Raw genomic sequence first — 13,080 nt, 5'->3', positions numbered from 1 at the left:
TATGGATCCTTATGCTAGGTGGAGTCCCAACTATGCGCCTACAGAGCTGTCTGAAGGACTTGGGCCTTAATCACCACCATCACTTCTTGTACTATGACCACTGCAACTCACTCTAGGAAGACTTTCCACCCCCAAATATGGGTGTAACTCAAGCCCTTTATATTTTATTTTGACTAGGTATGAATATGTTAGAACAGAGATGTGGGTAATCATAGTGTAATCACTTGGGAATCAGTCCTGTAGTCTGTACACAGGCAAAACTCCTGGAAGTTTTCCTATGTTGGAACTGCAGAAACACACTTTATGTAATAATATTATTAGAGACACTATCAGGTTTAAAAACATACATTAAAAAGCTAATTCCCTCACCTGTATCATTAAAAACTGAAAGTTGTAAAAATTTTGCTTTTCACCTTTTATACTTTTGTATTTCACTCATCGTGGTTCCAAATGTTGGACACTGAGAAGAAACAGGAGCAGATCTTGAACACAACATAAGTGAAAATGTTAAAATGGATGCTTGGAGTTACAAGACTGGACCATGTTTGGAACATACTAATTACAGAAAAGCTGATGGAAGTAAGGCTTAGATGGTCTGGGCATGTGAAAAGAAGATCAGAAGACAATATAGGGCACAGAGTGTTAAACTCAGAAGTGGTGGGTAAGAGAAGGATTGGAAGACCCAAAACTAGATGGATGGACATCATACAAAAGGACTGATTCAAAAAAGACTGGACTGAAGAAGAAGGACCAGCTCCATATAGATTGGAGTAAAGCTAGAAGAAGAAGATGACTCATTGTGAAGAATGAAACAAGAATAGTCTGTTTCACTTTTCTTTCTAGTTTGTTTGCTGTAAGTTTCACTTTCTGATTCTACTATACTAGCACAATGCTGAACTGTTAACTCTGTTCATTGTAACAAATTCCATTTAACATTAGGTTTTGTAAGATTTTAAACAAACAAATATAAAACCTAGGTACGGTGGCTAAACTCTCAGATAGTGCCCCTTTGAAAAGTAAATGCCTTCTAGTTTTAAAAGACAAGACCTGTGTATTTTCATTATTAGGAAAAAGTGGTTATAAAGAGGGAAATTATCATATACAAAGCATCTTTAACATAGTAGACAGTCTTTTAATGACAGTCCCTGTAACATTTTTGTCTTCTTTTTGTTATATTAGTTTATTGTACTCTGGCTCCTAATTATAGTAAATCCTATTACATTAATTTTCATTGTAGTATTAATCTGATTAAAAAGAGTACAGTGTAACAGTCACACATATTGTAATGAGAGCTGCTTCCTTTCTGGGCACCCTCCTCTACAAGATGAAAAAGATTTTGCATGTTTGTAATGGTGTGCAAATACAGAATTAGACATATGTATCAAACAGCCTACAACCAGAATTCTGAAGCATTTCAATACATTCATGTAACATCCAGCTAGCCTCCAGGCTCTGCAGGATCATGGATGTGGAAGCACTTCCATTAGGATTCAATCAAAGACATTAATGGAGCTAAATAAGGCCCTGAACAGTTAAGTGAATGTGTAATGTTACTTGTTTGAGTGGTCCAACTGACTCCAATTGAAATAGCCACAGTGCATGTGGGGTTCAAACTAAGATACGGAACTTCAGCTACACTATTCACATAGCTGAAGTCGAAGTATCTTAGTTCAACTTACCTGGCCGTCCTCACGGCAGCGAATCAACTGCCGTGGCTTCCCCGTCGACTCCACTTACTCCTCCTGCCAAGGTAGAGTATGGGCATCGATTAGCAGACCGATTTATCGCATCCAGATGAGATGCGATAAATCGATCCCCGATACATCAAACACTACCCACCGATCTGGCGGGTAGTATAGACATACCCTAAGTGTTGGCAGGATCAGGGCCTTAAACACTAATGCTGTACCCTCTGATTTTCACCTAATTATCTTGATATGTACCATGAATATGCACAAATTACACCAAAGTAAGTATAAAATATAATAGGAAATATTGAAGAGCAGTCCCCCAGGACACTCTGTCTTACATGTGTCCCACTCTAGGAAAGAGGGCAGCTGCCTCATCAGTTGTTTCTTATTTCCAAACAATCTACAGTGATGCTATAGCATTTGCCATATCTGCTGTACATTCTGCTAGTTAACAGGCTGTTCAACAAGTTTCCCAACTAAGATTAAACTTGTATAATGATCAGTATATATTATTTTTTATCGCTGAACACATCTGAAATAAGTGTCTCAGTTATTGATGAGCAAACTTCAAAATATCCCCTGATGGCTTCTTTCATTAGAGTCCTTTTTGTGTTCACAGATCTTTCTTCTGGTCTTGGCCCAGAATATTCTATATTCTGTCCTCATAACCTGCTTCTCTCTCTCTTCAAAGGCCCATAACAACCCCCTGTGTTCATGATCCTGCTTTCTGCCTTTAAATGTTATGTGCTCAGAGGCTTCCTCCTCAGGCATGCCACCGGTATCAAAGCAAGGTAGTAAGCATAGACACCAACTCCAAATCAAGGGCTGGAGCACCTCCAGGGAAAAAATGGTGGGTGCTGAGCACCCACCGGCAGCCTCCCTATCAGCTCCCCTACACCCTCTCAGCACCTCCCACACGCCGGCAGGTCCCACGCATGAGTGCCACCCACCCACTGCAATCAGCTGTTTCGCAGCATGCAGGAGGCTGGGAGGGAGGGGGAAGGAATGAGGATGCTGCACGCTGAGGGGAGAAGACAGAACTGGGTGGGAAGAGGCGGGGAGGGGGTGGATCGGGAGTGGGAAGAGGCGGGTGTTGACGGGGCCTAGGGCAGAGGAAAGTCAGCACCTGTGGTAGTAAGATCTACCCAGACTTTACCTCAGTGTCATGTATTGTGGTAGTTTTGACAGTATGCAACTAAGGAATTTATTTACTGTAATTGGATCTTTGTGTACTGCAGTTGTTCCTGATGATAGTGTGTTTCTTAAACTCTTTTATGTGAAGTTATATTACTTACAGCTCTTTTTTGTAGCTTCTCACATTGAAATTGTATTCTTGGTGATTTCTTCCCTCCAGTAGTTTTCTACATGATTAAACTGTATCAGAGAGCGCTAATAGAACCCATGCATATGCTTATTTTTTTCTGAATTAAGCTTATTTGATCCTACGATAGAGTCATATTTGTCAGGCATAATATAATATGTGAATAATTTTGACTTAAGGTGCTTTTTCTTTTTTAACGTAAAATTCCCCCCACCCACCAAAAAAAATTTGGGAAACCTAAAAGCATAGAAACCGCTGTAGTGTAGGTCCATCTCATTCCATATCTTAACTTCAGCAACAGCCTATATTTTATTGTAGTAGCATGAATGTACTCCACATAGGATCTAGCAAGGATGGTGTGATGGCCTACAGTCATGGAGAGTATTGCCTAATGGTGAGGGCTTAACCCTTTCAAACTGCAGGGCAGGGCTTTGGTAGGGAGCCTTAGCCCTCTCACTCCACTGGGCTCCAGCCCAGGGCCCTGTGAGGGCTATCAAAGGTCTGCAAGGGGTTCCTGAGGCTGCCTTTCCTGAGCCATTTCCTACCACCCCACTATTGTCCAAAGTTCACCATCTGTGATGAGGAGCTATGCAGGGGACCATCTCATCACTTGGCATCTCCTTGTGGTTGTGCATGGTGTGGTAGCTCCCTCTCTCTCTCTGGACAGCAGCTTCCTCCTCCTGTGGCTTAGCCCTCAGCCATGTCAATTCCAACTGTCTCCCTTGCTGGGTAGTCCATAAACAAAACAAGGGGAATTTGTCCATGAGCAAGAGCAAGGAATGTCTCCCTCTCAGAGTATATCTGAGGCAGGTCTTCCCTTCCCTCAGGAAGGGACCTTTGGGCAGTTGTTAATGTAGGGAGAGATCCTGTCTTCCTTCAGCATTCCCTCTCTGACACTGGTCCGCCCCCATGTGAGCTGTTCTGATTCCTTTTAACACCTCCTCCAGTGCGTGCATCTTTTGCAAATGTGGCAGGGCTGGGCGGGCTGAGCCCAGAACAGCTCCTTAACCCCTTGTTGCTCAGTGTGGGGTTTGCATACTCCATCACAGATAGTGTTAAAACTTTCTTCCAAACAGTAGGCCACCACCAGAAAAATTGCTGCTTGCAAGTTATTAATGAGGATCTCAATGGATAAATTCTAGCAAGCCCCTCGTTCTTGACAGCCCACAATCAAAAACATCGCATGAATTTCTATAGAGAGCAAGTCTAGAAACCAATAGATGTATGGTTCTGCTTCTTTGGAGGCAACACAGAAAAAGCTCTTTTCCTTTATGTAGACTGTAATTGAGTGAAGCCTCAGAATTTAAGAATTTAAACTTAAGGTTTAAGTTATTTTAGAAAACTGTATATAATTTCGATACAGTTTACAGCAACTGGGGCATTTCCTTCACCATAGCCATGTAGAAGCTGCCGCCAACTGGGCTGCCCTGTCACAAGGATACTTCAGAGGCAAAAACCTGCCCTAAAGTGAATGGTCAATTGTGCAATAATATGGGTTAGGAAATTTCTTTCTGCCGCTACTGAAGTAATCAGTTCATGCCTTGAAGCATCAAGACACTTAGCATATACAATTTATATCTTAGCTACATGCTATTTTTATTAAGTGTCCAATCTTTTATTATTATTGAAAACCAGATTTTGTGCAGCCCTTACATAGGTGAGCTGTGCTGGGGAGGGCACAAGAAGTCTTTTTACCCCATCCCCCTTCCTCGTAACAGTCCATGCAAGGGCCTGGTACAATTACAATGCAGGGCTCCTCCCTCCACGTTATTGCAGGGCCACATTATGACCGTAAACGGGCAGGGAGGAGGCAGGGCCATAGCTCCACCAATCCTTCGGGTTAGCATGCAGAGGGAAATATACGTATATAGTGATGTATCAATAGGTATGTCCACTTTGCATACCAGGGAACATCCAGAATATCTCCTTAGGGATAAAGTTTTGCACTTCCCCCAACACAGATCTGTGCACTGAAAACCCAATTGACAGTGAATTCTACAGGCTAATATGTGCTGTTTGTTTAAGTTTTCCTTTCTAACTGTTATGCGCACACATAAAATTCTCCTTGCTTTCGGATGGGGAGATGGTAATATCAGGAGTCATCCCACCAGATGTTTCTTTAGATGCTATAGAGCACTCTTACTTTATTTTGACAGGTATGGTCTTAGGGCTGGTGTACACTTAAAATTTTGCTAGCTTAGCTATGTCAATCCGGAGTATCAAATGAAATCAAAACTCCTAATCAACATACCTATGTCAGCAAAAACCCTCCTGTAGATGCAGTTATACCAGCAAAAATGTCCTTTTATTTTATTCGGGGAACTGGTATAAGCCATATTGGCAAAAGAGCTCTTTTACCATAAACTGTGTCTCCACTAGGAGTGTTTGACAGTATAGCTATACTGGCAAACCTTTTCTAGTGTAGACTAGACTTCAGTCCCCTTTCTCTTCTCTGGAAGCCTCTAGGGGTAAGTCTACACTGCAGTGTAAGTCTGTGCTTTAGCCTGGGTTCCAGCCTAACCCCCCTTACATCTATACTGCAATTGCACTTATTAACCCAGGGCTTGGACCTGAAAGGCTCAGGACCATGCAGGACTGGAGGATCTGAGCTCAAGTTAAGCCAGAACCCAGAGTCTCACCCCTATTGCTTTGCAGTGTAGATACAGCCCTTCTCTACTTGGGTCCCGGGAGTCCGTTGCAAGTATCCCATGATTCCATGGGACAACTTCCTTAGTCCTCTCTATCCCAACAATGTGCAATCCACTCTATTGAAATGGAAGACCCCCTTCTCTATCCTTGGCAAATGGCAGCAGCTCAGGTCAGCATTAACCCATTTCTTCTGATCACTGATCTGCAAGCACACTATCAGAGAGCCTACTGGGTTTTTAATGGCGAGCAAACTGATCAACTCTTTAGCAAATCAAGCTGCTTCAAACTCCTGTAACATGCAAGGTGGGCATTAAGGATTACCCACAGTGCACCATAGTCCTATGGATAAAGCAGCCACGTTTCAGTATGATGGGGGCACTAGGGACTCTAGTATATGGTTAATTTGACTCAAGTCTGTGCACTGCAGTGTGGACACCAGAGGCCTAGGTTTGAGCACAGGTTAGAAAAATCTTAACATGAGGTTAAAATACAATGTAGATGCTCAAGCCTAGTTTTCCCTAACATTGGTCAGCTGACTCAAGTCCCACTGGTCCTGGGCTTACACTGCGGTGTAGACATGCCTAGGTCACAGATCCAAATGACAAGACAGCCTGTTTCACAGACTTCCCTGCCTCGGAGAGCTACATTAATACTATGATTATATTTGAGTAAATGTTGAAATGTAATGAAATAACCTATTTTGAAAAAGGAAGTATTATGAGAAGGGTGATTTTTTGTTAAGAAGGAAGACTTAGGAAATTCAACTAATAGTGGAGCACAGTTATTTAATGACAGTTTTAATGACACTGCTGTATCATGTTAGATTCTGGAAAGCTAAAATGTCACTTTACCTACTGAAGTGTATAATATGAATTGTTCATGTCATATTAAATGCTGCAGTAGTGTAGAATATCCCCAATGTGTATTCTGAAAACTCTTTGCTAATGCTTGACATAAAAGCCTTAGGAGGAAAAAAAAGTATATACTAAGGATATGGGACCTGTTGGCAGAGGGTTGTGGATGATACTCCATGTCCCACTGACGAATGTGGGCTACTCAGAGTTTATTCTGTACTGTGTGTGCTGTGCCCATTCCTTTGTTTAAGTTATAAATTCTGTGGCCTTGCCTGGACTCGGAGAATTGGGACCATCAACACAGTTCCAGTGGTGGAAGCTGCTGTGTAGACAGAATTTGGAAAATATTTTCCACTTCAAACTAAAGTACTATTTTCAGTAGATTTGCATATGGGCAGATTTTTTCTATTACTAGCCCTCTTCAGAGAGAGCTACAGTAGGTTCCGGTTAGTGTTCCACATGCTCATTATTTTTTTTAAGAACTCCTGCTTTAGGAAGAATCAGGCTTTGTATATATCACATCCCTGCAATTTCTGATTTGGGAGTCTTCAAGGATTAGGGCAGGAGAGAAACATGTTTTTGACTTAGCATGAAAAAGCCCAGCTTATTTTTATATTTATTATTATGCATTTATATCTTAATAGTAGGGGTGCTGTTATGCATTTGTGGGCCCATTTTGCTAGGTCTTGTACTAATATATATGAAGACATAGCCCCTGCCTAAAATTATTTACCTTCTAACTAGATAGGTCCTTTTATTCCATCTGAACATATAAAAAATAAAGCTGAAGGCATAATTGAGGAGGATATTGTAATGTATGTAAACACAAACACTAGAAATAGATCCACAGATCCATGTCTATCCTCCTGCACAGGCTCATAAATTGAATTTATAGTCTCAAATGTGATATTGTAAAAATGTCATTGTAGGGCTCCATGTTTATCCTAGCAATAATTTCATATCAAGATATAACTAGTTTATAATATATATATAATATAAGCCAACTGTCCCTAACAAAACCCGACATCCAGGAGACATCAGTAAGATGGCCCCCAAGATGAGCTGCTGAGAGAATGCCTGAGGCAGCAGCAGACATGGAGAAGACCTAAGCAGACGAAGTTGCCGTGGCAAGACAGACCCTGCATGGGATGTACCATTGACAGATAGCTGAGGTGGGTGACATTGGGAAATCCTACCAGTGGCTGGAAAGGCTGGACTAAAAGACAGCACTGAGGCATTGAGACATAGCAGCACAGGAACAGGCACTGAGCACCAGATCCATTGAAGCAGGGATCTACAACTAGAGAGGACCCAAGGTGCAGACTGTGCAGAGAGGCCTCAGAGACAGTCCAACACTAGTGGCAGGATGTAGATGCAGGCAGGACCAGCATACACTGAACGGCACAACCAAGTGGCTGGCATTGTGTACAGAACATCTGACAGCGTATGGGCAGACCTCCTATAGACAGATGGGAGATTCCACATGAAGGCTGTGGAGAATAGCAGGGCTAAGATTCTGGGGACTTCCAGATCCAGATGGACAGGCAGGTACTGGCCAATAACAGATATGGTGGTAATAGACAAGGACCAGAAGACAGCGGTGGTGATGATATAGCAGTGCAAGTGACAGCAACATCAGGAAGAAGGAATATGAAAGCTGGAGAAGTACCAGGGCCTGAAAGAGGAACTAGAGAGGATGTGGAAAGTGAAGCCAAAGTGGTCCAGTGGGGTAGGAGCACTCGGGGCGTGACTCCTAAGCTGGGTGAGTGGCTCAACAGATCCCAGGAACAAATCAGAGCTCCTGTCCAGAAGAGTGCAGTGCTAGGACAGTAAGATACTGCGCAGAACCCTCAAACTCCCAGGCCTCTGGTAGAGGACCCGAGGTTGAGGAAGACACATACCACCCATAGGGGTGAGAGGGGAATTTTTTTATATATATATATTTCTAGCTGCCAGAACTATATATTCAACCTGGAATTTGAAAATGAAGCCAACATTCTTTGTGTAGCTTCATCAGTAATAAGGACTGGCTTAACTAGCATTGCACAGGTGTAAATGATTGTCTTAATGGAGTTGCACAACTGTAAGTAAGGGCAAAACAGGGAAGGTAATTGTAATTTAGCTAAAAAATTCTGTTATGATATGTCAGAATAAAATTCAGCTTCTGCTCTCTCATAGCCTTGTGTGGGCTCTGGAGCAAAAGTGAGTAAAAACAATAAAGAGTAATTCAAAGTCATGAAAGTAAGCAGAGACCACTCTGCATGTGCACGTGGAGCAGGTCAATTGAACAAGAAAGTTGCATTTTTTCAGTCACTTTTCTGATCTTAATCACATTTCCTGTTTCTCTTAAGGTTTATGGTACCTACTTGAGCTGATCTGATGTTCTGTACTTTAGATGGCAATCATTGACGTACACAGTAGGCAGTACATTAGCAGCATTAGTCTCAAAGGCAAAACCTAGAAAATACATGAATGACAGTTAAGTAGAAAGTTGTATTTCCCACCCCTAGTCTTTCTCTTGACCAGAGTCTAATTTATTGGTTGTTTTTTAAAATTAAGTAATTCCCAATTTTGTAAATGTTGGGTCTATTAGAAGGAGAACAAGAACCCATGAACTGTGTCTTGAGAGCTACAGAGGAGTAGGCCAATGTTAGAGACACTGAGCCAGTGCTTGAATTTTCAAACCTTCCTATTTATGATATTTTGGAACCCCAGGATGTTTCTGCTAATCCCAGATTTCCTGGCTCGGAGAACAAAACTGTAATTGCCCAGTCACTATTGTGACCATAGCAATATGATTATTATTATATGATTTTAATTAACATCTGTTATACTTTGTGAGTGTAATGCTGGCATTTCTTATCTCCTGATGTATGGAATAGACCTTAGTAGAATATAGTCTATTTTGATTTTGAGGCATTAAAAAAATAGGAAATTTCTGATATTTGAGTCTTGCAAGTGAAAATATTTTAAGGTTTTTTTTCTCTCTTAATGAGACTGATAGCACTTATTTAAATCACCACTGTAAATACAACATCTCATACAATTCATACATCTGTAATATCTTGGTACAGATTTATTACTTCATCATTAATGTGGGTTGGTGGCACCTGCACTAAATATACACACCCTTAAATAATATAGGGCCAGTCCACTGACCTATTCTGGCAATTGAGATGGGTAGGATTATGATTTTGGACTATCTCTCATAATCTTGAGAGTACTGGTAGTAGAGCTTTCTCTATTGAGGCCCTGTGAGCCTGGAATGCTATATCCCAGTATTCACACCTGAGCATATCTATGGCATCTTTTGTGTCAAGGCCCAAATTACTTTGTCTCCTTTTTGCTGTTGGAGGGCTTATATTGTTTTAGATCTTCTCTGTTTTATGTGGACATTAAAGATCCTTGGACATGTTTTGCTCTGGTATCTGTAGCCAAAAAACCTCACACTGCTTTTGATCAGGCTGTCAGCTAAATGCCTACCTCCACCCCAGAGATGTTTGCACCTCAGTGGTTCTGTAAGTACATAGAAAGCATAGTATGGTGATACACTGTTTATCTCTTTATATACTGTCTGTCTTTAGAATGAAAGCCCTTTAGGTCAGGAACTTTGTTTTATAGTCACCTATGGAGTGCCATATGTAAATATTAGTAAACTTTGGGGGGAAAGGCACAAAACAAGTTTAAGACATTCTTATTAGTATGTGTTGAGTATAAGATGCAACACATGATTGTTGTTAGTTATTTCTGTTAAGTGCCCAGAGAATGGACTTCTAGGAATGAATATATCACATTTATAGGTTTTATTTAATAGCCATCTGTCTTTCAAATCTATCATTTCTCTGGATGTGAGAGAATGAGGAATGATGTTTATGTTCTTTCTGCTGTTGATTCATTAAGCTTTGCATACGAATTCGGATCTCTGTGGGGCAGAGGTGAATGTGGGGTGGGGATCCTCAGTAACCTAGATTGTAGCCATTTCTCTCTCTCTTGCTCTCTCTCTCTCTGTTCAGAAGGAGGTTTTGATTTAAGGTGCTACGGCTGGGACGCTTCCAAGCCCCTATGCCCGGGACACAGTGGGCATCGCCTCCAAGCAGCAGCCAGTTTGCGTTTGATGCGGTGTTTGGCTCCACAGCCTGATTACAGCTCAATCACAAATGATGGTGGCAGCCGGTGGGGGTGGGGATTAAAATAACATGGGGCTATTCTAGGCGCTAATGAGATTAGAGCGGTGAGGATAGAGACCCAGAGGGGAGAGGGCAGCGCCGGGCTGGGAGCATGGCAGCGGCAAAGCGGCACTGGGTAACTGAACTGTGCGTGGGATACGGCATAACCCTGCTCTGGAAAGAGGGAGGGGCAGACCCCAGCTACTGGAGACGGGCAGGGAGAGAGAGGCCAGGGGCCCAGTGATGGTGCGCAGGAAAGAGAGACCCCCTCCAAGGAACCCTCTGAGGGGTGGGGAGCGGAGCAGAGAGAGAAGCCCCCAGATGCCCAGAGAGATGGGGGGAGGGGTCAGAGGCCCCCAGGTGCCCAGAGGGATGGGGGGGTCAGAGAGAGGCCTCCAGGTGCCCAGAGGGATGGGGGTCAGAGAGAGACCCCCAGGTGCCCAGAGGGATGGGGGTCAGAGAGAGGCCCCAGGTGCCCTGAGGGACGGGGGTCAGAGAGAGGTCCCCAGGTACCCAGAGGGATGGGGGTCAGAGAGAGGCCCCCTGGTGCCCAGAGGGATGGGGGTCAGACAGAGGCCCCCAGGTGCCCAGAGGGATGGAGGTCAGAGAGAGAGGCCCCCAGGTGCCCAGAGGGATGGGGGTCAGAGAGAGGCCCCAGGTGCCCTGAGGGACGGGGGTCAGAGAGAGGTCCCCAGGTACCCAGAGGGATGGGGGTCAGAGAGAGGCCCCCTGGTGCCCAGAGGGATGGGGGTCAGACAGAGGCCCCCAGGTGCCCAGAGGGATGGAGGTCAGAGAGAGAGGCCCCCAGGTGCCCAGAGGGATGGGGGTCAGAGAGAGGCCCCAGGTACCCAGAGGGATGGGGGTCAGAGAGAGAGGCCCCAGGTACCCAGAGGGATGGGGGTCAGAGAGAGAGGCCCCCAGGTACCCAGAGGGATGGGGGTCAGAGAGAGAGGCCCCCAGGTACCCAGAGGGATGGGGGTCAGAGAGAGAGGCCCCCAGGTGCCCAGAGGGATGGAAGTCAGAGAGAGAGGCCCCCAGGTGCCCAGAGGGATGGGGGTCAGAGAGAGGCCCCATGTACCCAGAGGGATGGGGGTCAGAGAGAGAGGCCCCCAGGTACCCAGAGGGATGGGGGTCAGAGAGAGAGGCCCCCAGGTGCCCAGAGGGACGGGGGTCAGAGAGAGAGGCCCCCAGGTGCCCTGAGGGACAGGGGGTCAGAGAGAGGCCCCAGGTGCCCAGAGGGACGGGGGGTCAGAGACAGGCCCCAGGTGCCCTGAGGGATGGCGGTCAGAGTACCTGGCGAGGGGAGGGGGCAAAGCGAGATAGCCCAGGTGAGTGGGCTCAGTGAGAGAGGAAGGGCTTGATCCCAGGTTGGGGGGCAGGGAGAGAGGGAGCGCGGCAGGAGGCGGGGGAGGAGAAGCGCGAGAGCTGGAGGGCAGGAGAGGCGCGGCAGCAAAAGGAGGAGACAAGTGTGAGCTGTGGGGGGAGGCAGAGAAAGAGTGAGCGCGGCAGGAGGCGGCGGAGGACGAGAGCGTCAGCTGGGACGGAGATAGAGCGCGGCAGGAGGAGGAGGAAAGCGTGAGCTAGGGGGGCAGAGACAGAGGGAGCACAGCAGGAGGAGGAGGAGGAGGGGAAGAAGCGCGACGCAGGGACGGCAGATGCCTGGAAATAAAAATTTGATGATTGCATGCAGCGGCTGGAGAGACTCTGTCGGTGGCGGCGGCGGGGACGAGGCAGGGACAGGGGGGGCGACGGCAAAATGAAGTATCAGAAATACCTGACTGTCTTGCAGATGGCCATAGGGGTGACCGCCTCCAACAGGGGCAGTCTGATGCCCTTAAAGAGGAAGCTGTGGTGAGTAGGCACAAAATGGGCAGGAGACAGCCAGGTTGCTGCCGGGCGCTGCATGCAGGATGATGGGGGAGCCCGCTGAACCTTGCACCTTGTCACACACGTTGCTTTCTTACTGGGGTTGGGGTCTGGGCTGGAATGAATAAACAGTGCATCCTGTGCAAGGCGAATGAACTCATGTCGGACCTACCACTGCCGGGCATTTATTGTTGTTTTGTGGCATATGTTATGGTCCTATTTAAAAACAAATCAGGAAATAATTTTAAAAGGGGCCCCATTTGTTTAACAGAAAACACCACAATGGAAAGGTCATGACGAATTATTTACCAATAGTTTTTTTAAAAAAATCAAAGACAAATTATTATGTTCAGCCTTTTGTTGAAGGAACTGTCCATTTACCCGCTACAGTTTTCTTTTATTAAAACGTCTTGATTTTAGGAAGCACCCAACTGTAAGCCTCTCCATGGTTCAGAAGTGTAATTCTCAGTATAATAAATGTTCTCAGAAAGAAACAACAAACATTTGTCAAAACGAGATAATGGCAGCTCCTT

The 13,080-nt window shown here is 45.0% G+C and overlaps 1 protein-coding gene across 5 annotated transcripts in view; it reads left to right on the top strand.

Moving 5' to 3' along the window:
• Window positions 1-12,354: 12,354 nt before the first annotated feature.
• TJP1 (tight junction protein 1) overlaps window positions 12,355-13,080 on the top strand; it is a 308,887-nt gene continuing 308,161 nt past the window's right edge. For all 5 annotated transcript variants that reach the window (XM_032779749.2, XM_032779728.2, XM_032779720.2 and 2 more), the window contains exon 1: window positions 12,355-12,532. In XM_032779749.2, the coding sequence (XP_032635640.2) occupies window positions 12,366-12,532 (167 nt within the window). In that variant the 5' untranslated portion in view covers window positions 12,355-12,365. The remainder of the gene's footprint in view (window positions 12,533-13,080) is intronic.

The sequence above is a fragment of the Chelonoidis abingdonii genome, chromosome 9 (genome assembly GCF_003597395.2).
Source record: "Chelonoidis abingdonii isolate Lonesome George chromosome 9, CheloAbing_2.0, whole genome shotgun sequence".
In the NCBI taxonomy this organism is placed as follows: domain Eukaryota; kingdom Metazoa; phylum Chordata; order Testudines; family Testudinidae; genus Chelonoidis; species Chelonoidis abingdonii.
Note: the sequence above shows the minus strand (reverse complement) of the source record. Positions and strands in the feature narration are given on the sequence as shown.